Raw genomic sequence first — 23,620 nt, forward strand, 5'->3', positions numbered from 1 at the left:
AAAAACAAACAAACAAACAAACAAACAAACAAACACACAGTAAAAGCCAAGCCATCACTAATAACCCCACACATGTGCTTCATAATGAGCATAACAATGCCTCCAGGACTGAGTTTTAAAGCACAGGCTTGCACAACAAGCCAACAATGCGTGGTAATCAAATGATCAAATATTGTCCATAAGAGGGATGTTAAGCACATTGAATATTTTTTGGTCTCTAAATGGTTTATGTACTTTGCAGCTTTACTGTTTTTGCATTTACATTTCTTTTGAACAGTTAACTGTTTATTCAATGCTGTATTGTTTGACTGTTGAATATGCTAATTTAAGGGAAAAATGATTTGATTTTTGTGGCTCTTAAAGTGCTTAATCAAACTCTGTTTGAAGCCAAACAATATAGTCATTTTAATGCGCTCTATGTTTTTTTTTAAACAACCAAGCAGTAGGAAAATTATGTTTAATGTGCAGCTAAAATGAGCATTTAGGGACAGTAAGTGGAACGCACCTGATTGGTGAAGTCAGTCACCTGACCTCAGTTCAAAAGAAGATGACTGCAGCACATCTTTAAATGTCAAACATAAGTGTTTAGCATTTTATTATTTACACATAATGATTCAACATGGCAGACTGAAGTTTTCTCCCATACGGTGTGTACACTGTACACAAAAGGAAAGGAACAACAATACATGTCTGGGAACTGTGGTGAACATTTCTTCCTCTTAAAATTGAGTTTTTTCTTCCCACTGTCGCCAAGTGCTTGCTCATTTGGGGGGGGGGTTCTCTGTAATATAAAGTTCTGAGGTAACCATTGTGACTTGGCGCTATTTAAATAAAACTGAAATGAATTTCATAAAACTTACAACCTGATATCTGTGTCTGCTAAGTGAAACCAATGCCAACTTTAACCTTAATTTTTTTTCAGTGATCATGTGAGGTCATTAAAACCCTGGGCTCCTATAGTCTTTGCCCAGTGCTGATGAATTTATGGCCTCAAACATAATGAATACAACATCAAGATGATTTTGTAAATCAGGGTCCCCAAGATCAAGATCAAGCCAAGATAAGCTTGGCAGTTCAACGAGATCGATTCAAAGTACTTATGAAGCCACTTATAAAAGTACAGTGTCATTTTTATATTTTGCTTTTGTGGAAATTAATAAAAACAAGCCAGCTGTTTCTCTCAGTTTCCAGTTTTCCAATACTCTATTTAAGCTTGTTACTGCATACTTTATCTACAACATATTTAACTTTAAATGCAACTCTAAATGTAAACTTACATAATGTATTACAGAAGACTTTGAAACTAGAGCTTGAAACCATAAACTCAATAATAAGGAGGAGTTAGATGTCTTTTTTATTAACTACAAAAGTCACATCCTGTTTTGGTTGTGACTTTTTTAGCTCACTTTTTTAATCTGGAGGCTAGCTTCCCCTTTTTAGCAAGCCAAAATAAGGGAGAAAAGTTCCTCTTTCATTGAACTTAAAGACCATAATTCAGCGGCTCTCAAACTTTTCATGCCATGCACTCCACCTTCAAAAGTCAAACAAAGGTCAAACCTCCAAACGTCACAATTTTTTATAGATCATAAATAATAAAAAAGGGATCCAAGTTTAATTTTAGAGGAACAAAGGTCAGTGAGACAGCATTAGCAAACTACATACATCACATTCATTCGGCTTAGTTTCTCTCCAACCCTCCCACAGCTCTACAGCATATAACCTTTCAAATATTCTGATTCTTCATTCTACACACAACATACAATCTGGACAAGTGAGTATCTGAAGTTATGTGTACTGCAACAGAGTCAGTCTGGATGGAGACTGATCTTAAAAGTTCAGGATGTTGCAATGCTATGTCATTTGACTTCTGTTAAAAGCTGCACACATACACTTCTTTGTTATACATGTATACACTCCTTCTCCTCTAAACCTCCCCTGGAGAACAGAATAAAGAGAGTATAAATGGACTCCCTGTGCTACATGTTTTGTGGCTCCAAAAACACAAATTCTTCCTCCCGCTTTCCTTTTTATCTGTCCGTGGGTTACATTGCCAAGGTTATCAGCCCTCTTCACAGGCATTCACACTAGCTCGAGCCATTATGTGCATTTACCAGGACACCGCCAGGGACTGTTCATTCTTTTCAGTTCTGTAAATGGAGCAAATGCTCATTGCTACAGTCATACAATTACTGCAGCTCATTGTTAAATATAATATGAAGATGCATTAAGCCACAAACCCCGAGGGATCCTGCAGACATAAAGGAGGCACCATGCGTGCCAGTAAAACATGGATGCTGTTTTAAATCAAGGGGGAAAATGTTCAAGTGGCTTGTTTTTCTGACAAAATTATGCACTGAAATAAACATAAAGCTTCTCACCTTCCAGTTCATCTTTTGTGATAGTAATGGTCCTTCCTCCGCCCACTGTAACCACTGAGAAAGGAGAACAAAACAGACAGATACAGGTTGAAGATAGAGAGGATAGAAAGGAAAGTGGTACCAGGGTAATGAAGTTATATATGAGCTTACGATAACAGTATTATTGTATTAATGTTAGAGGAGCAGCCACTGATAAGAAAGTCGGACTCAGAGAGACACAAAGAAGTGAGCTAGACCGACATGGGAGGATGGAGAGCAGGCCGGAGGCAAGTCAGCCTTCTGTCTGTCCTTCATCTGTGTTTAATGATCCATAGCATCTGACCAGAGTCCATCTGTCCTCCCAGTTACACACAGGCACGCACACACCCCACGATCCACATCGCATCTTATTAATTGCTCCCATCATTCCAACATTACGCCGTTGACCAAACAGAAAAGCTTTAAAATACGTAATCTTTTAGGAAATAATGTGTTCTACCCCACAATGTAATTAAGAAGCTGTCAGAGAAACAACTGCAAAAGCCTGCGGCTCTACAAAGTGAGATCTAAATCTGCACACCTACATCTGTTCTCTCTGGTAGTGCTGATTTCCTTGCAGGTGTAACATGGCAACTGAGGCAGATGAGGTGAATAAACAGTAGGAACGAACTGATAACACATTGTTGATGCTCTCTGTAGTCATTTGTAGATGCAGATGAGTGACAAATTAAAGGAAAAGCCTGAATAAATAAGTGGGGATACATAGTGCACGCAGATGCTTCCATGAAAAGGCGCAGGGGTCGCTCAATGGCTTGATGTGTTCGAAAATAATGTAAATCATATGCTACGATCAACAACCCAACAGCTGCATAAGATTTTGTGCCCGATTTCAGACAGAATTGCCCAATGATTAAGCTGCATTTCTATCTTTTTTCTGCCATTAGGTCCATTCTAACTAACTACAAGTGAGAGGGAACATATTTTTTCTCTAATCACTCACTGGAGACCACCATATCCACCTGAATCCAAAGGCATTTTAAGTTGTTGTCCTTGGGGCAGGGTGCTAGCTATGTAAAGTACCCCTTGATAACAGTGGTAAACCCACCCATGGTGCTGATTTGGTAGGCATTTGTCCTCCAATAGCACTTATGGAGCAACTGCATTTTCAAACCACAGTGCTTGATGAAAAAGTCTGCTATGTTTAGTGGAGGAATTTAAACTTTCTTTGACTCTGGCTCTCAAAAGACCAAAAATGGAAATATGTAGAAAAGTGCTGAAACTTCAAGGATCTTTTCTAAGGAGCATGGAGTCTGTTCATGTGCAGCTATGGGTCAACAGCTCTTGTTTGAAATGTACTATATAAATAAAGGTGACCTAACATTAGTCTGAATGAAGGAAATAATGATACACTGGCACCTTTTCACTCTGGCACACGTCATGTTTTCATCTCTTACCCACAATGCAGCTTGAAAGCCAACAGTTTAGTCAGAGATTTAAGTCAGTAAAGTCCAGATGAAAATATCAAGGTATGAGAAGAAATTCTTCTTCCTACTGACTCTATAATCTTAAATTTTTGGTTTTCAAAGTAGACCAACTTTCTCTAGAGCCAGAAAAGCATCTTTATGCATCTTTTGTCAGACATCCAAAAGTTCTACCACAGAAAAACACTTTGATGTGTCATGCAAGTTCCCCCATTTTTACAAACCACATGAAGTACATGAACCTGACAGCTAACTGATAGGACAGTTTTGGTGCCTGTGATCTTACATCATCAAGGCTACCCAAGAGAGAAAATGACATCTTAGAGACTGGGAACATTTCTTTATTTATTCATCTTCTTTTATGAACTCAAACAATTAATTAATTATGATAAAGGAATAAATACAACTGCATCGCAAAGCCTGATTCAGTAATTTAAGGAATTTTAGAAAAGTGTTTTATCCACTTGCTAATTGATTGGAGAAAGTTCCTCCACTAATGCACTCATGCATATTTCTGTGCATACTTTGGCATTATTTATGATATCAGATACCAAAAAGACAAAACTCGTAAGGTTTGATGTACAAATATCAATATTCTGCTGGTCAGGTTTAAATTTCACTCCAAAAATAAATTAGATGATGCAAGAAAAATCAGCAACATTAACAGTGGATTTACATTTTACAGCTTTTTATATGTCAGTGTTGATTGTTTAATGTGTTACCCATAGTCCTGGTGTGTTCCAGGGGGTCTGCAGTGAGGATGGGCTTCGTGGCTTTGGAGGGGCGCCCTGCACCGGCCTGGTTCACACTACATACTCTGAACTGGTACAGAGTTCCTTCCTTCAGCCCGAACACTGGGTAATGGCACATCTTTTGAATATCCACATTGCAGCGCACCCACTCACCCTGGCCGAGGTCACATCTGAAAAGGAGACAAGGTGCGAGGGAGAAGTCAGTCCTGAAAATACAGTAATAAAGAAAAAAAAATGTACAAGGAAAACAAAGAACTAACCCATTGTGTTTGAACAACACTAGGTGCAGTCTGCGGGGTACAATATTATAACACCAATTCTGAAACACTTTATCCCACATAACAGCCAGTACGTACGCCACAAAAGAGTATAATTGTGACCAGAGAGCATTGTGAAAATAACAGGGCTCCAAAAACAGAACAAAAATGTTTTTTAAGTACAAGTCCAGGCTCAAATTGTACAACATCAATGACAAACTGTTGCCACTTTTCTAACCAGACGGGGGGGTTGCTAGGGAACTGGGAAGTATCTTACACTTTGTTTCGTTGTTCAGTAACCAGTAGCGTTTAGAACTGTGTGTTGTGACTAAAGAAGAAAATACACAAATGAACATGAAATGCAGAAATGCAAATATATGAGCACACGTGTTCAGGTGATCCTGACTGATTGATTTTGGTGATAGCTCCAGCAGCTGTTCTCCTCAGAGAGTCTTTGAGTGTGCTGTTAACACACAGTTGAGGGTTGATAATTACCATGTATACCATCCATCTCATTAGGGCTCTGCCAAATGAATATGTCCAATTCAAATTCCTCAGCAGCAGAAGCACACAGAAAGGTTAGCATTATAGGCTTACTATTGGTCACATGTTGACTTGCAGTACAGGAAATCACTGTGGGTCCAATCTAAAATAAGCATTTTAATGAATGCCAAATCAATGTGAGCTCACTGTAGGAGATCCAATCTCTGTGCTGGATATTTCTGGCAATGAAAACCTGAAATCTTTTCGTCAATACTTTTCTTTTGTTGCTTTACTGAATTCAAACATGCACACAGTCTGAAAAGGTAGCGTAGTCAGACTAATTGTCTCACAGTAATCAGTTGATTAAGTGCCTGTTGAAATGACATAATCAGCTGTCATTTTAATGAATATTGAAATGACATGATAAATCAACCAAGCAATGACTTAATAAAGGAGTTTAATGTAAAAATCAATATGAACACAATGAAAAAAACAAAACAAAAAACAGTTCTGACAATCGAAATTTCATCAGTCAATTTTCAAGGTTAAAAAAAAGAAAGAAAAAGAAACCCTGACATTGCATTTGCAATATATAAAAAAACATGAAGGTGACTCGATGTCATGGTTTGCTGTGTGGCAGGCAGGATGTAGGACCCAAATGCAGGACTCACGGACAATGAAGGAGTGAGCTAAAGAAGGCAGCTTGATTTTGGCTGTAAATGACTCTTCATACAAAAAACAAAGCCTTATAGCGAGGAACTAGAAATACGAACTAAAATCAAAAAACTAAGACACTGGGAAGCTAAGGAACTAAACTGGGAAACAGCTGAAAAACTACAAGGAGCATGGAGGAAAAACACACAGCGTAGTGACGGTACGACGTGACAGCACACTTGCTCAGTGTGTGTGAGGACTACAATGCACAGGTAGAAAAACGAGAGGATGGAAACGGGTGGAAACACAGCTGGGACTAATCAGACATAACGAGACAGGAGTAAAGCAAAACTCCAAACACTGAACACAGAACACAAGACTATCAAAATAAAACAGGAACCACACGACAGGCACAAGGGACGGACTTGATACTGAACAGAGGGAATATGGAGCACAGGGACAGGAGTGACATGAGACACGACTGACTGGGGAACAAGAAAATAAACATGAAGACAGAACTAAACCTACACTGAACATGAAGGGCACAGGAACAAAACCCAAGAACTAGAAATCAAGAAATACTACAGAACTTAGAGCGCTAGAAATACAAAACAGAAACCAAAACACTAATAGTGATAAGCCATGATGTAATCAAAAACTAATAATAACACAAAACACAAAACACTGGGTCACTAGGACCGTGACACACAGTGCTGTGTAACATAGAAAATGATAGGAAAAATTTGTCCGAATACAGAGGTGGGGTGTACCTCACCTCTAGCCCTATAACATCTGGGACATGCTCAGGTTTGTTGAATTCTAACAGTGTGTGGACACATATTTACATTTGGAAAGAAAGTGCAGATGGACGTGATTGCACCAAAGCTGTTAAATCATTAACTTTTTAAAATTGAAAATCTAGAAATCCTAAAATACACAAAGAAGCACATTTCTATGTCAACAGGATAAACACCTGCTCAGTGGACTCTTGATTTGCCAACACTGTCAGCTAGTTTTCAAAGGTCTGAAATAAACTTTCAGTGTCAGCTTTCACTTTGTTTTACCTGATTCATTTGAACCCAACCGAATATTTGAAGTAAGCTGTACATCACGATTCTCACCGTTCCACATAATATCCCTGCACAGGTGAAGCTCCATCAGCGCTGGGCGGCTGCCAAGTCAGGAAAACGTAGTCCTTGTTCACGTCAGACACCTGCACTGCGAGTGGAGACGCGGGACCGCCCACCACTGCAGCTGATGCATCTATGGATGTCAGCAGAGAGTCAGTTAGTGAGAAGAAAAACAGCATAGAAATACTCAGCCCCCAGCTATGTACTAATTATATATAACTGAACTGAATTTGTGTAGTTCTAATGAAGGCTGAATGAACCAGTAAACAAGTCAAACAGGAGCAATTTGTCCCAGCTGACAGAGAAGTTTGTGATGTGCTGCTTTTTTCACATTATTTGGAATATATTTATTGGATTTCCAGTTTAGCACTCAACTAAATCGTTTACTGTGGAAACACAGGGTTTGTTTTCCAACAAACAAAGTAGGAGAAAGATAGTGAGCCAAAGGAGGAGGACATGTGTAAAAACAAGAAAAAAAAGGGACTGGAAAGTTTAATTATAGGACCTATAGCAATCTAGTTCATGCAATTGATTCAAACATATAAGCCTGAAAGTAAAAAAAAATGGCCACCAATCCTGGGTCACATCTTTTGTTTCTGAAGTTTTCATGTTTGCAAGATTTTTAGAAAACTTGACCTCTGACCTTGAGGTCAAGATCACTGAAATTCCTGTCCAAGATTTTTAGTAGATGCACCTATGGCATCAATTTGAAAATCCTACATTGTGTCAGTCTCAAATGATCATGTTCACAAAGTTGGGCATTCATGCCTCCCGCCCGCCGGTGACGACAATATCAAAAATGAGTTTTGCTTTGTTGACCTGTTATTGTGTGTTTCTCCTAATGACCAAAGGATTATCAATGATTTAAAAGTAATCAATAGTTGCCACTCCACATGTTAAGTTACTCCAGGAAATATTCTATATAAAATAAATTCTGTGTGCTCAAATTGGAAAGATTAAAAAAAAAAAAAAAAACAGCGTCTCAAGTACCTGATGTTCTTTGATCCAGTTTTTTGTCCAAACCACTTAAAAGAACATGTGAACAAATGTAATTCTTCCATTTCAGAGCCATTAGTGACAGGCCATTGTCAGGCCTCTAAGTTATGGCTTATTAGAAAATTGTTTAGACAGAGAAGGAATCATTGCTAAAAGACGGGGTGGTAGAGCATGTATAGGCACAAATAAGACCTTCCATGAGCTCTAACTTGTTTTGACCAGCCACCTATCCCACATGGTGATCTCCCTGGAAAGTTTACCTAAAATGCACCTTTTGAAGTCTTCTCCAGCAAATGATCAGAAAACAGATCAAAGTTCTCCGGTAGCAGTCGTTGTTTCTGATGATCTACATCACAGACCCTGCATTAGTGAAGTTTTGCTACTTTAAACTTGATATATCCCACGATACTGATGCTCAAAGCTGGTTATGGAAAAAGCTGTTCTGAACACAAACAAGACTTTGGCTTTAGATTTTGATATTATAACAGATCAAGTGTGTTTTAATCTCTGAAATTTCAAATCTCCTGCCGTCTAAAATTTGACACGCACACACACGCACACACACACTCGTTTTCATATCTTAGTGAGGACATCTAATTGACATAATGCTTTCCCTCGCTGCTTACTGCAACCCTAACCATGAAACCCTAACCCAGGGGTGTCAAACTCCAGGCCTTGAGGGCGGGTGTCCTACAGGTTTTAGAGCTCATCCTGGGTCAACACACCTGAATCAAATGATTAATTCATTGTCAGGCCTCTGAAGAACTTTAAGACATGTTGAGGAGGTCATTTAGCAATTTAAATCAGCTGTATTGGATCAAGGACACATCTAAATACTGTGTCCTTGATCTAAAGGACACAGTATTTGTCCTTTAGTTGACACAGAGGCCTAGAGTTTGACACTCTAGGCCTCGGGTGTCAAACTCGAGGCCTAGAGTTTGACACCCGTAATTGTACGTAATTGTAACCTTGACACCAAAACCCCATTTTGACCCTCAAAAATGCCTTCAAACTCGTGGGGATGGGAATTTTGTCCCCATAAGTGACTGCTGGTCCCCGCAACTAATTTTCTGTCCTCACAAAGATGCCTAAACATGTACACACTCACACACACACACACAGACATAGCAAAAAGGACAAAAAAGAAATGAAGAAATAATTCAAAGCAGACTTGAATAACATAGCGTGACATGTTTGCAAACCTTTTCTTGATGCTGAGAATAGATTGGTTTCTTTAACAAAAGGCTTAAGTCAACATTTAAATAGGAAACATATCTCGTTCCTGTTTAAATGCGCATCCACCAGCCACCCTCCCTCCCATCCTTCATTTCTTATTTGTTTTTTTATTGCAAACCCCCCCATTTGTAATGCTAATATGACGGCTGAATGATGGAAAAAACACACATTCAGAGACCTTCCCTAATTCCAAAATTAGTACCTACAGCTCTGGTGAAAAAACGAGCTCCTAAACAAAAGAGAGAGCGAGTGAGCCAAGTAGAGATTTTAAAAGGGGCATTGCACAGAGATTTACCTTGCATTAAGTGTCCGTATACATGTGTTTATTTGGGCTCAGATGTGTTTTTGATGTATGTGCACAGGAGCTCATGAATGATTCAGAGCACTTCATGCTGTCACTGTGGGAGTTAAGGTTGAATACATACATGAACAAGCACTACAATTACTTTAAAACACATACTGCACATGTGTCAAACCTCCTCGTAGTGCTGCTTAGATTTCAAATGCTTGATGACTCAAGTGAGAGCTACTCTCTGGTTTATTTGCATGTCGAAAGAAGAAAGCGGCGTATGAAAAATATATACTTTCATCGAACAAAGTTAACAAGCCCTCGACGGTGAAATATTTTGATTGATGGTGCAATTTCCCCGTGTGAATCAGTTTGCTGACAGGAAATGAAACTAGAACCAAAATCTGGTGAATACAAATAATGTTTGGAGGAATGTTTGCTCTGAACTCAAAAGTTAAAAAAAAGACGATTATATTTTCCAAAAGACAGATATTTTGTATGCACAGGTGACAAGATCACACTTTGTCATTATTTGTCATTTTGCCGAGGACTGAAAACATCACATCAAACAAAGCGTATAATTTGAAAGACAGCTGGGCAAGTTCTTCAAAGAAGACACTAAGTATTTGAGGAGTTTCTGATGTGATCTGACACCCACTTACAAGCGTGGCACAATGCCTATGAGTGGCTTAAGGAAGTCATTGAAAACAAGCTACGTACTTCAAAAAAAGCAACGTGTCTGCAAAATGGGTCATATATTTCATCATCTGCTTAGATAAGCATTAACTGTTACCACTATATACAGTCAGGTCCATAAATATTGGGACATCGACACAATTCTAACATTTTTGGCTCCATACACCACCACAATGGATTCCAAATGAAACGAACAAGACATGCTTTAACTGCAGACTGCCAGCTTTTATTTGAGGGTATTTACATCCAAATCAGGTGAACAGTATAGGAATTATGACAGTTTGTATATGTGCCTCCCACTTCTTAAGGGACCAAAAGTAATGGGACAATTGGCTTCTCAGCTGTTCCATGGCCAGGTGTGTGTTATTCCCTCATTACCCCAATTACAATGAACAAATAAAATGTCCAGAGTTCATTTCAAGTGTGCTGTTTGCTTTTTGAACCTGTTGCTGTCAACTGCCAGGATGAGATCCAAAGAGCTGTCACTACCAGTGAAGCAAGCCATCATTAGGCTGAAAAAAACAAAACAAACCCATCAGAGAGATTGCAAAAACATCAGGCGTGGCCAAAACAACTGTTTAGAACATTCCCAAAAAGAAGGAACGCACTGGTGAACTCAGCAACACCAAAAGACTAGGAAGACCACAGAACACAACTGTGGTGGATGACCAAAGAATCCTTTCCCTGGTGAAGAAAACACCCTTCACAACAGTTGGCCAGATCAAGAACACTCTCTAGGAGGCAGGTGTATGTGCGTCAGAGTCAACAATCAAGAGAAGACTCCACCAGTGTGAATACAGAGGGTTCACCACAAGATGTAAACCTTTGGTGAGCCCCAAAAACAGGCAGGCCAGATTAGAGTTTGCCAAACAACATCTGAAAAAGCCGTCGCAGTTCTGGAACAACATCCTATGGACAGATGAGACCAACATCAACTTGTACCAGAGTGATGGGAAGAGAAGAGTATGGAGAAGGAAAGGAACTGCTCATGATCCTAAGCATACCACCTCATCAGTGAAGCATTGGGGTGGAAGTGTCATGGCGTGGGCATGTATGGCTGCCAGTGGAACTGGTTCTCTTGTATTTATTGATGATGTGACTGCTGACAAAAGCAGCACAATGAATTCTGAAGTGTTTCGGGCAATATTATCTGCTCATATTCAGACAAATGCTTCAAAACTCATTGGACGGCGCTTCACAGTGCAGGTGGACAACAACCCAAAGCATACTGCAAAAGCAACCAAAGAGTTTTTGAAGGGAAAGAAGTGGACTGTTTTGCAATGGCCAAGTCAATCACCTGACCTGAATCCGATTGAGCATGTATTTCACTTGCTGAAGACAAAACTGAAGGGAAAATACCCCAAGAACAAGCAGGAACTGAAGACTGTTGCAGTAGAGGCCTGGCAGAGCATCACCAGGGATGAAACCCGGCGTCTGGTGATGTCAATGTGTTCCAGACTTCAGGCTGTGATTGACTGTAAAGGATTTGCAACCAAGTATTAAAAAATAAATGTTTGATTTATGGTTCTTATTCTGTCCCATTACTTTTGGTCCCTCAAAAAGTGGGAGGCACATTTGCAAACTGTTGTAATTCCTACACCGTTCACCTGATTTGGATGTAAATACCCTCAAATAAAAGCTGACACTCTGCAGTTAAAGCATGTCTTGTTCGTTTCATTTGGAATCCATTGTGGTTGTGTATGGAGCCAAAAATGTTAGAATTGTGTCGATGTCCCAATATTTATGGACCTGACTGTATTTTTTTATGTAAATAGAAGCAGGTAAAAGTACAGTTTTAAGGCATCATGTGTACTGATTTCTCCATGTCCTTCCAACTTTTGACCTTGGGCATGAACAAAAGTGAAAGTCACAGTCAAATGCCTAGGCAACCTAGGTACTCATGTTCCCAAGGCCTATTGTTGTGAGGTTTGACGATGATCCACAAAAAATTGTGGATAATATAAAGTTTTTACTGATTTTCAAATTTGGTGTAAATTTGACGTTTACACCCGATTTTCACCAAAATGTGAACTGTAGATGCTAGATGGTTAACAAACAGAGAGACAGAAAAACAAATGCAACTGATTACATACTCTCTCCCTTTGGACGGAGAATTACTCAATCACTTGGCAGAAACTCAATGCATCTAAGAAAACCAAAGTTCAAACCAAGCATTAGAACAGAGAAGAAAAGTGCTTTAGCTAACTTTAAATGTGCTATGGTTGTTTGTATCAGACGGGCTGGTCTGAGTATTTCAGAAAATGTTTTATCTACAGAGATTTGCCAACATCTATAGAATTTACAGAGAATGATTGAAAAAAAGAGAAAATATCCAGAGAGTTGTAGTTATCTAGGTGAAAAAGTCTTGCTGATTCCAGAGGTCAGAGGAGAACCACCAGATTGCTTCGAGCTGTCAGCTATGACAAGAAACTGAGGCAACAGTTCAAACAGGCTCCCCAAATCTGAACAACAGAAGACTGAGAAAAACGTTAGTTTCAATTTTCTGTTGCAGCTTTTAGATGAGGGGGGTCAGAATTTGATGTAAACAACATGAGATCATGGATCTCTCCTGCATTATTGTTGCTGGCCATGTCCATCCCTTTATGACCACCCTGTATAATCTTATGATAGCCGCTTCCAGCAGGACATGATGGCCTCCACAGTGACCAGATTTCAATCCAATAGAGCAGCATCAAGACTTACATGATGGATGTGCAGCTGACAAATCTGCAGCAACTGTCTGATGCTATCACGTTTCCAGCACTTTGTTGAATCTATACCAATACAAATTGAAGCAGCTCTAAAAGTAAATTGGGTCCAACCAAGCACAAGCAAGAGGTAATTAATACAATGACCATTGATGGTAAATATGCTTAAAATGAATTCACATTCAGTTATTTTAAAAAATTTTGCAAAATTTGTAATATGACCAAGAGTGCTGGGCACTTCAAGGAACAAATGAAGAGCACTCTGTTTATCAGATGCATGTTCTGCTTAGGTGTGTTTGTAAAAATAGTGAACGGGTGAAAATGTGGGATATTGCAAGACTGTGACTGGTGGTTATAAAAGAGACGTCAGAAGGAAAGAAGCACATGGTCAAGAAATTTCTTATGTTATATTGAAATATTGTGAAGCTCTTGTGTTATTATTTAGTTAGAGTTTAGTTGGTTTTTATTCTAGTTTAGGTTCATCCATGTCTCTGTGTTTATGAGTCTTTTCCTGTCTTTGGTGTAAGTCTGTGTTGTCCTCTATGTTGTACTTTTAGCTGTGCCAGTACTTTCGTTTCTCCTTGTGTTCCGCCTCTCCCCTGTCTGTCATGTGTTTCATGTATGCGTTTCCACGTTGTCAAGCTCGTGCTGTCATGTTTACATTCTATTATGTTTCCTGTTTTATTGTGAAGAGTCCGTTCCATGCTCAATGTGTTTAGTTGTACTTCCCCTGTGGCATTCAGGTTCATTTGTGTCAGCTGTGTTTCCACTTCCCTCATTACCCTTCAGTGTATTTATGTCTTCTGTCTTCACCAGGTCAAGTCACATCTGGTCACAGAGTTTGCTTTCTCCTGTTCAGGTTCATGGTCCATTTATCTCTCGTCATAGTTTTTCATGTTCCTGTTCCGACCATGTTCAAGTCAGTTTTTATGTTTTAGTTTTTCCCCGTTTAGGTTTCAGGATAGTTTTTCTCCAGTTTGCATTGCTTTGTTTTTGTTTCGACATCAGCCCAGATATAAACGGCTCGCTTTTTGTTATACCGTATTTTTCTTTTGTGTCCGCATTTTTGGTCCACACCTCAAACACCCCCCCCCCCCCGTGACAGTTTTTAAGACTACATGAATGGTATGTTGGTTTTTTATAATCATGATAATCCTTTTGAGAGCCAGCTGAGGGTTTCCTATTGTTTCTAAACTTTAAGCTAAACTAATGCATCTGGAGGTTTGTTGTTTGTTCATACTAAGCATTTACACATGAAAAGTGGTCTTAATTTTCTCTCAGTGAGACAGTGGAGGTATATTTTCACATTAGTGGATAATTTTGAAAGCACCAAAGCCAGCTTCAGTATTTATATTAGATCCATTAATCTTTGGACTCTAATGCATTGATAAATTGTGAGTGTAGGCTAACATTCTTAAGTAGAGCAATTCATTTTGGTTTCACCTGTGAGATAGACAAAAGCGCTGTGCTCTTGGATTCCATCCGTGGTTCTCAGTCTTGCAGTATAAAGACCTTCATGCTCCTTGTGTGCAGCCCTTAAGGTGATGACGGCCTTGGTGTCAAATGTTTTAATCTCCACATTGCTGGACTGATGCAGCTGTACACCTGGAAAATAGGAAAAACAAGCTAAAAAGTCAAGAATAATGCTTTTATGACTTATTACTTTCATTTTACCAACTTCACTGTTCAAAAAGGGCTTTCACACCACTAGACCATTGGACTCGAGGTAATTAATGTTTTAACTTTAACTTCTGGCTGTGTCCCTTCATATTTTAATGAGGCCATTATTCACCCTCTTTTAATTTTAGGCAAATTTCAAAACTGCCTTTATCTCCAAAACATTATAAAAAGTGTTGGCCAACCCACTACCAGAAGTTTGAACTGCTCACAACATTTTAGATAACTTTCAGCCTGTGTTTCTCCAGATTCACTCTACTGAAATTCAAATGAAATTTTAACACATAAAATGAGATGAAATGCAGGTAACTATTCAATCCTTATACTCACTTATGTGTCAGCTGCTTTGACACAGTTGATCGTAGAACCCTGATTAAGAGACTTAGAATGTGGGTGGGCATTTTGACTTATTTTCTTCCTATCTCTTACTGGAGTGTTACACTTGCTTTTGCTATTTTTGTGTCCTCTCCTGCTGCTTTATCCCGTGGTGTGCCGCAAGGTTCGGTCCTGGGACCTGTCCTGTTTGCTCCCACTTGGACACATCCTGAATAACTTTGAAGACATTTCATACTATTGTTATACGGCTGATATTTCATTGTACTTGTCTTTGAAACCCCAGAATGTCACCAAATTATCTGTTGTTCAAGACTGCATTCACATTATAAAGGATTAAATGGTATCCTATTATCTGTTTCTGAATACACAAAAACTGAAGTTATGATCTGTGGACCTGACATCTTTGTTCCCAAAAGTAATTTAAATCTCAGATCCTTGGGACGATTTGCTCTGAGTAAATCATCCCCAGATTGCTTGCAGATTATCCAAAATGCTGCTATGAGGCTTCTCACCAGGGCCTCTAAAAGGTCCTAAAATTGTGTTGATCAGAGCCCTCCATCGTCAGTTGCCTCCATACATCAGTGAGCTCCTACAGCCATACATAATAACTAGATCTGAGGTCTGCTGATCCTTGCGTGATGGCTGTCCCTAGATCCCTAGATCTGTGCTTTTGAGGTGTGGAATTTGCTTACTCTGGACCTAAGATTTGTGTTGACACATTTTTAAAAGAAACTTAAGACCAGCTTGTGCAGGTTTGCCTTGATTTAGTTTTATACCATTTTAATTGTTGTGTATTATTCTCTTCTGCAAAGCACTTTGTGAACTTTGTTCTTTAAATGCAATATAAATAAACTTTACTTACTTAATTACTTTGTATTTGCAACACTTACCATCTCTAAACCAGCTGACATCCTTCTGGAAGAGGAGCAGAGCTGAGGTGAATGTACACTCCAGGGTGAGGGTGTCACCCTCTTTCACCCAGGTCGGGGGAAAGGAGGTGCCAAACCGAGCTTCCTGTTGAAGCTGTAAGGCTAGAAGAGATGGGAGGAATGGAGAAGTAAGAACACACGGGTGATAGACACAGAAATGCCTAAAAAGACCATCTAATGCAGACTAGAATAGCCAAACTAGAAAAAGGCCCACTGCTTTATCCAAGCACAGACACACACACAGCAGCTATAAGAGAATTCCCCGGGGGAAACGTCACAGGACAGCAGAAAAGCTGCAGATGGCACTCTTTGTTTTTAAGTGAACAGTTCCTGACAAGTTATTCCTTTAGCTGCCTGTCATTCTCTGCCTTGTCAAAAACAGCAAAGCAATACAATCCGAACGTGCAAGATATCTGTGCCATGAGGTCTCGTCAAATCCCATTCTCAGGGATGAATCTGAAAGATTGTGACATGCTTCTCATAATGATCTTGTTCTGCTTAGAAGTCCGGGCTATCACAGCAGTGTGCGTAGCATTATTGAAACACACCGCAAAGATGTTTGCTTCCCATCATTCAAATCCTGCATTTCCCTCAGTGCACTGATGTTATGATAAATTTACCGCAGTCACGCTTTTGTTTGAGTGATTTGTTTTGGAAAATACAATCAGCTCCATATGAGATAATCAAGTATCAGTTACAAAAAAATAGCAGCATGCAATTCTTCAGCACATTCTCATATCAAGCGGCCCCTGATGCCATTACAAGCTGATAAAGCTTCATTCAACATGATTGCCACTTAATATCTGTGTGTGTAGGGAAAATATTGGATTGTCTCGCACCTACATGGTCACGCCTCAGAAGCAATAGTGTAATACATACATAAATTATATTGCTCCTGACTTTACTTTTCCAGTTTTGCCACGTCTTTAAAATCCCTTTAAGATAAAATAAAAATCAGCACATCTTGATGCATTCTCAATCATCCAGGAAAGTAAATCTCCAAAAGTTGATTCTGTTCATCTGGACGTAGCATTTTGTGGGAGAAACGTTTCGTCACTCATCCAAGTGACTTCTTCAGTCTCAGCTGACTGCAGGTTTCCCCAAATCTTATACACAGTACATTTGCATAATGACTGAAACCAGCCCATTGAAGAAACAATGGCCCATCAGTAATGGGGGACATCTAAAAGCTGACGTGTACCGTAAACCTACACATACGGATCAGTATCTAAGGTTTGACTCTCATCATCCACTGGAGCACAAACTGGGTGTCATTAGGATGCTACAACACAGAGCGAACACCATCCCCACTGACACAGCGGCCAGGGAGGCAGAAGAACAGCACATCAAGAAGGCCCTGAGTAAATGTGGTTATCCCAGCTGGACTTTTGTCAAAGCTGGAAAGACACCTAAAGAAAGCTCCAGCCGATCCAGGAGAGAAGGGCAACCGCTGCCCAAGCGAAAACCTGTAGTGATCCCATATGTGTCAGGAGTATCGGAACAGTTGAGACGCATTTTTTCTAAACACCAGGTCTCTATGGCTTTTAAACCCCAAAACACGCTGCGCCAAAAATTGGTCCACCCCAAGGATCGGGTCCCCCGACACAAACAGAGTAACATAGTGTACGCTGTTAAGTGCCAGGAAGATTGCCAGGATTTATACATCGGGGAAACCAAACAACCTCTGGCGAAGCGGATGGCACAACACAGAAGAGCTACCTCGTCAGGCCAGGACTCTGCAGTCTATTTACACCTACAGGCCAGTGGACACTCTTTCAATGATGAGGATGTACACATCCTGGACAGGGAAGAACGCTGGTTTGAGCGCGGAGTCAAGGAGGCCATTTACGTGAAAAGGGAAAGACCATCTCTGAATAGAGGAGGGGGCCTAAGGGTACATCTTTCGCCATCTTACAATGCTGTTATTGCAGCCATTCCCCAACTCTCTGTGAATGGTACTCATGGCCATTGATCAGTGTTCTTTGATCAGTGGGTTTGGTCAGTGGTTGTTGATCAATGGTCATGAGAATTTGCATAATTATGATTAAGGAACTGACCTCCCAGCCCATTGTTCCTTCAGTGGGCTGGTTTCAGTCATTATGCAAATGTACTGTTTATAAGATTTGGGGAAACCTGCAGTCAGCTGAGACTGAAGAAGTCACTTGGATGAGTGACGAAACGTTTCTCCCACAAAACGCTACGTCCAGATGAACAGAATCAACTTTTGGAGAAAAATCAGCGCACTTTCAATAGAAACCTTGATTTCTTTAGAAACGCGCACATTTGCACAGTCAGTATATGAAATCTGTCAAACCTGACAAACATGCAACATCTGTGCAAGATGATGACAGTGGACAGAGTTGACTACCAGTAAATTTTTAACAGTGCATACACCAATAGGTCACAACATTAAAATAACTTGTATGAAAACAATCCAGCTTGTTGAGAAATGGTCACAGGCCTGTCTGAGACTGGTATCCTTGGGTCCTATGGGTTACAGGCAGGGTTTTCAAAGTGTGGCCTGCAGGCCAATGGGAGCCCTTGGTAACCGTTGGGAGGCCCGTGGGGGCAACAACCAAACAATCTAGGACTCAATATTTCCCTCATTCACCTTATGTAACAGCTCAGAGCAAAACTAAGGGAGCTTTTCTCTTTATTTACAACACTTCAAACATTCTCAACCTCACCAACCCCATGGTTAAATAAAACTATAAACCAGAACAAAAATGACTATTTAAAAACAACAAAAACAACAAAAACAAAATAAAAAATTATCTTCAAGATAAACAAGAAGAAGCATATGTTTGAGCCTTCTTCTTTTGGGATTTTTCTTTTAGGCTTGGCAAGTGTGTATATATATAGTATATACATGACAAAGTAAAGTCCATATGAATACCAGGACCCAAAGTTTCCCTGCAGGACACTGTGTGGTACCAAGATGATCAATGTTATTCACATCACTATTAAGCAATTTGAATGTTGTGGCACATCAGGGTAGCTACACAGTAAAGCTTGATTGCTTGTGCCCTGCAGTCAAGCAATAAAACTGATGGGTAAAATAACCCACATTCACATCCCTAATATGAATAATAAAAGATATATACACAAGATGACCCATTATGGTTGTTGCTTCATTGAAAATGTGTGAGATTACAAGTGGATATTATGTTTCTAAAATTTCTTTTGGCTGCTCTATCACCCTAGCCCCCTCATCCTCCTTACACCGACCCCTCTGCAGGTCCTCCTCTACATCCATGAATCTTGTCTGTGGTCTTCCAAATTCAATGTCCATTGCCCAGTATGTTTCCAAACCACACCACCGTTGTCTCTTTATCCTGCTCACTCCCAATGAAAATCCTAACATGATAAACTCTGCTACCTCCAGCTCCACCTTCAGTCTCCAAACCATTATAGAAGTCTCATTCATGATGACCTGCTTGATTTGGCAAAAGTTCTGCCTATCCTGGTGCAACTGTCTCCATTTTTCTGGGCTTGGGACCAGCATTAGGGGTACACAGGGTTGTGGCCACCTGTGGCTGGGTTATGTTTGCAAAAGTCATTTATAGAAGTGTTAAGTTGAATTTGGGTACTAAAGCTACTTGGAAAAGGTTGGATGAAGATGGTAATTTGTGAAAATACTAATAAAAATAAATTAAAAAACAAGGGGAAGTTGAAGGGACATTAACTAGTTTAATATAAAACTCTGAAAGTGTATATATTTTTTCAGGATGTCATGTTTTATACAAAAACAAGAGGTCCTTGTAAGATAAAGATGTCTATGTCAGATAGCTGTTCCTGGCAAAACCGCTTCTTTGGCTTGATCAGATTGTGAGCGTATATATTTATATAAATGATGTAGTTCTAGGTTAAAAAGTCCTGAACCCCACACATGGCAGAAGCTAATCTAGGCCACAGAGTGCCACAGCCAATACGAGGTGCTCTGTAGCTTGAAGCGAAGTGGGATAAATCTCCCGCTGTCCCTGGAATGAAATATACATGACTGTCGTTTCTGCTCACTTGGAAGCAAGTCGTTTTATCCCTTCAGTAACTACCCCACAAATAGTCTTACTTATGCCTGTACATCTATGAACACCCACACAGAAACATAAATTCCCGTGATATCCAAACAGCATCAGTGTGCAGCTCCCTTTCATTCCTCCCATGTCTTTCTTTAAGAGGTGCCACATGCACAGCAGAGCCAAACGTTGTGTCACAGTCTTCAAAGTCACTCAGCCTGTCCTCGTTTACTGGTGGAGGGAGGAACTTCAAAGGGTGGCAGAGAAAATGAAAGGGGACACTTTTCATTAGACCCTGGCGTGAAACTTACTGGAGGTCTGCGAGCGCTCTGAACCAGCCACGGCTCCTTGATATGCTGAATCGCAGGGCAGCAGAGCAGGACAGATTGGAGAGTGGCAGGCAGGGTCAGAAACAGAGAGAAAAGCAGTGAATGATACTGTGAGACTGAAGAAGAAACATGTTTTTTTTTAAAAGATAAAGCAGAAGGCAAATCAAACCTGGCAATGCCACATTTATGCAAGTCACATCTAATATTCCCTTTAACCTAAGGCTGTGTTAAAGCCTGAAGAATACCTGTGAAATGTAGAAGAAGCCTTGAAGTGTCTCATTAAAGTCATTAAAATGAGCTGGAGCATTCAGGAAGTGAAGCCTTTTCATAAAAGGGCAGGTAGGTCAAGGTAATAAAAAAATTAATAAATAAATAGTTTCTGTAACACTGCTGCGAGGCAGTATAGCTCACTGTAGATGTTATTAGTCACTGCTACGCCCACTGTCTCATTTTAATTTATTATGCATGAGCACTGCAACGGGACCTGTTTTTCTGATCATTTCCGTTGATGCCGGTTTTCTTACAAACACCAAATTTATAAAGAAACTCAGATAATGAGGATAGAAAACTGCACCGTGGAGACCCGAGGCATTAGGAGGATGGAAATACAAACATTTGGTCAAATGTAGCCAGCATAGCATCTGCACCCTGGGGACCTTAATGATCATCTGTGCCACAACATAAAGCAAAAAAATAAATGAAATGCTCATTTATCATAGCAGGAGTTCAAAATATGCATTTACGTTAGCTGTAAATGGACTAATGAAGAAAAACATGCCTGTAAGGAAAAACCCAGCGCTACGTTCATGGTGCAATGTAAAAGGAGGTTTAAGTAAATATTCATGGAAGCCTGAGGTGCTGGTTAAATTTAACGTTTGAACTTTATTTTAGTTAAACACAATATCGTCTTCTTCTCTAGTTTCTCAGTGGCTAGCCAAACCACCTGGGATGTCAGGGGCGGAGCTTTTTCTTCTAATCTGAAAATAAAGTTAAAGTTAAACAAGGTAAAAAAAATAATTTAAAAAAAATTACTTATTTACTACTTTTATTCTACTTGTCAAACTAACAGGTGCATGGCTGACAGTTGGACAGGCTGCAGTTGAGACACTTGTTTCTGCAGGCTGTTTGTGCAAATGATGGTTCATGGACACCAACAGGCTGGGATATAACACCATCTTCAAGGCAGAAACCGCGTCGTATTTGTGCACAGGTGCTAAAAAGCCAGATGTCCTAACCTGCTGATTTTGTGAACTTGCCCATAAGAGCACAAATGATTGAAGAATGCCCTCCAACACTGACTGCAGATGATGGTGAGTAAATTTACTTAATATTGCTTACGATTAATTTACTTAAGATGTTCTTAAAGTGGTAGGATTGCCTTGCATGGCTGATGTCAGTGGTCTTGACTCGTGCATCGTGGTTTCATAATTCATCCTTTATAAGGATTTTTTTTTCAGGTTATGTTTTTTTTTCTTTTTTTCTTTTTTTTTTGCAGTAAATATTTTGTAAGATGTTTTAGGAGGTGTTCTTCTTTTGCTTTGACCACACTTCTCCAGTTTCCCCATTGTTTTTAATGGTATTGTGCATACCATGGTGAGATGTTTTCAGCTAATGCCTCTTTCTGAATCATCTTGTAGGTGCCAAAATACTATATCTAACTCGAGAAACTAGCTTAAAAATTCAATTTAAAATCGGTTCTTTGAATGTTGTCTACACATAACAGACAAGTTACCAGATGTTAGGGACAGAATTTGGCATAAAAGGTGAAGGCATGAATCCATCCTGCCTTACATCAGTGTTTCTAGCTGGTGATAGAGGTGTGATGCTGTGGGGGATGTTTTCTTGGCACACTTTAGACCCTTTAGTAGTAGCTGAGCGTTGTTTAAATACCACAGCCTACCTGAGCATTGTCATTCACCGTGTCCAACTCAACATGACCACATGTATCCATCATCTGATGACTGCTTTCAGCAGATTAACACATAATGTCGCAAAACTCGGATCATCTCAAACTAGTTTCTTGAACATAACTGTGAGTTAACTGTTGGCCTCCACAGTCACTAAATCTCAATCCGGTAAAGATTGGGATGTGGTGGAAAGAGAGATTTGCATCGTTGATTTGCAGCTGACGAATCTGCAACAATTGCATGTGCCATCAGGTCATTATGGACCATTTTTGGCATTTTGTTGAATCTGTGTTGAATAATTAAAGCAGAGAGGGTTACACTTTTCCAGTGAGTGTGTGAAAAGTATGTTTATGGGGAAAATAAAGAAGTTTGAAAATGTTAGAAGTGTGAGATATAAAGTTCATTTTTTTTCATGCTTCCGATGTATGATCTCGAAGGAATTGCACTCATGAAGCCAGAACTCAGGTTTTATTTGAAAATGGGAAAAGATAAGCTAACAACAAAACAACAGCAGAGGTATCATCAGTGTGCAATAGTCAAAGAAGTTTGTTTGTGTAGTTTCAGGGGAATATTGTTTCAATGGTGTTGATTAGAGGTAAAAATTGTGTAAACCAGGTTTGAAAAATGTTCAAACTAAATGAAATTCTGCAGTGTAATTGCCCTTTAGACAAGTCGCACTCCCTCCTCAAATAATTTACTGTGTCAGTGTCTCATTGCCAGCATGACTGAAACTAGACTCTTCAGTCTTTTGGGGGCAGTTGTACTGTATTCCATCTTTGTGTTGTTCCTACTGGTTTTTGAGCAAAGCTGACTCGAGATGAAACAAGAAACCACTCACAGTTCACCACGAGGGTTCCAAAGGTCACAGCTTCACCCAGGAGACTCTTGGCTACCACTTTGTACTCGCCAGCATCATCAGGAGAGCACCTTTGTAGGAGATATAGAATGTCATCTGTTTGTGAGTGAGAGTTGAAAGTGGGTGAATTTCAAGCCACAAGAGATGTTGAAAAAGCTGTGACCTCTTTTCATGTGCTGGATTTGGGTAATAGAAAAAACCTGCAACACAGCACGCACATTTATTTCTTAATTGAACAGGCACATTTTATCTCATAACACCACCATTTAATTTCCTTATCTTACCTACAAGTAGCTTCAGTTTCTTATTCCATTCCTAATTTGTCAGTGGCAAGGTCAAGTAATCTGCAGCGTGCCCTATCTTGCACACTTCCACCACATTCATTCCAGTTTTCCAGACTTAATTAGGGATTTGAGCTAGTGACCCACCTTCTGATCTCCAGTGTGTTGAGACCAAATTTTTGTTGAAGATTGTAATTCCACGGTCGGTCAGATATTATCAGCGGCTCACCATCCTTGTACCTGCCGAAAA

The 23,620-nt window shown here is 39.8% G+C and overlaps 1 protein-coding gene across 1 annotated transcript in view; it reads right to left on the reverse strand.

Annotated features, from left to right (window-relative positions):
* Positions 1–23,620, reverse strand: part of myom3 (myomesin 3) — a 60,319-nt gene that overhangs the window by 32,420 nt on the left and 4,279 nt on the right. The window contains exons 3-10 of the mRNA XM_063484877.1: positions 23,518–23,610; positions 23,072–23,160; positions 20,309–20,353; positions 15,943–16,083; positions 14,483–14,644; positions 7,106–7,247; positions 4,561–4,760; positions 2,379–2,432 (exon numbers count right to left, since the gene is read on the reverse strand). Coding sequence (XP_063340947.1) covers positions 2,379–2,432; positions 4,561–4,760; positions 7,106–7,247; positions 14,483–14,644; positions 15,943–16,083; positions 20,309–20,353; positions 23,072–23,160; positions 23,518–23,610 — 926 coding nt within the window. The remainder of the gene's footprint in view (positions 1–2,378; positions 2,433–4,560; positions 4,761–7,105; positions 7,248–14,482; positions 14,645–15,942; positions 16,084–20,308; positions 20,354–23,071; positions 23,161–23,517; positions 23,611–23,620) is intronic.

Source organism: Pelmatolapia mariae, linkage group LG10_11 (assembly GCF_036321145.2).
Source record: "Pelmatolapia mariae isolate MD_Pm_ZW linkage group LG10_11, Pm_UMD_F_2, whole genome shotgun sequence".
In the NCBI taxonomy this organism is placed as follows: Eukaryota; Metazoa; Chordata; class Actinopteri; order Cichliformes; family Cichlidae; genus Pelmatolapia; species Pelmatolapia mariae.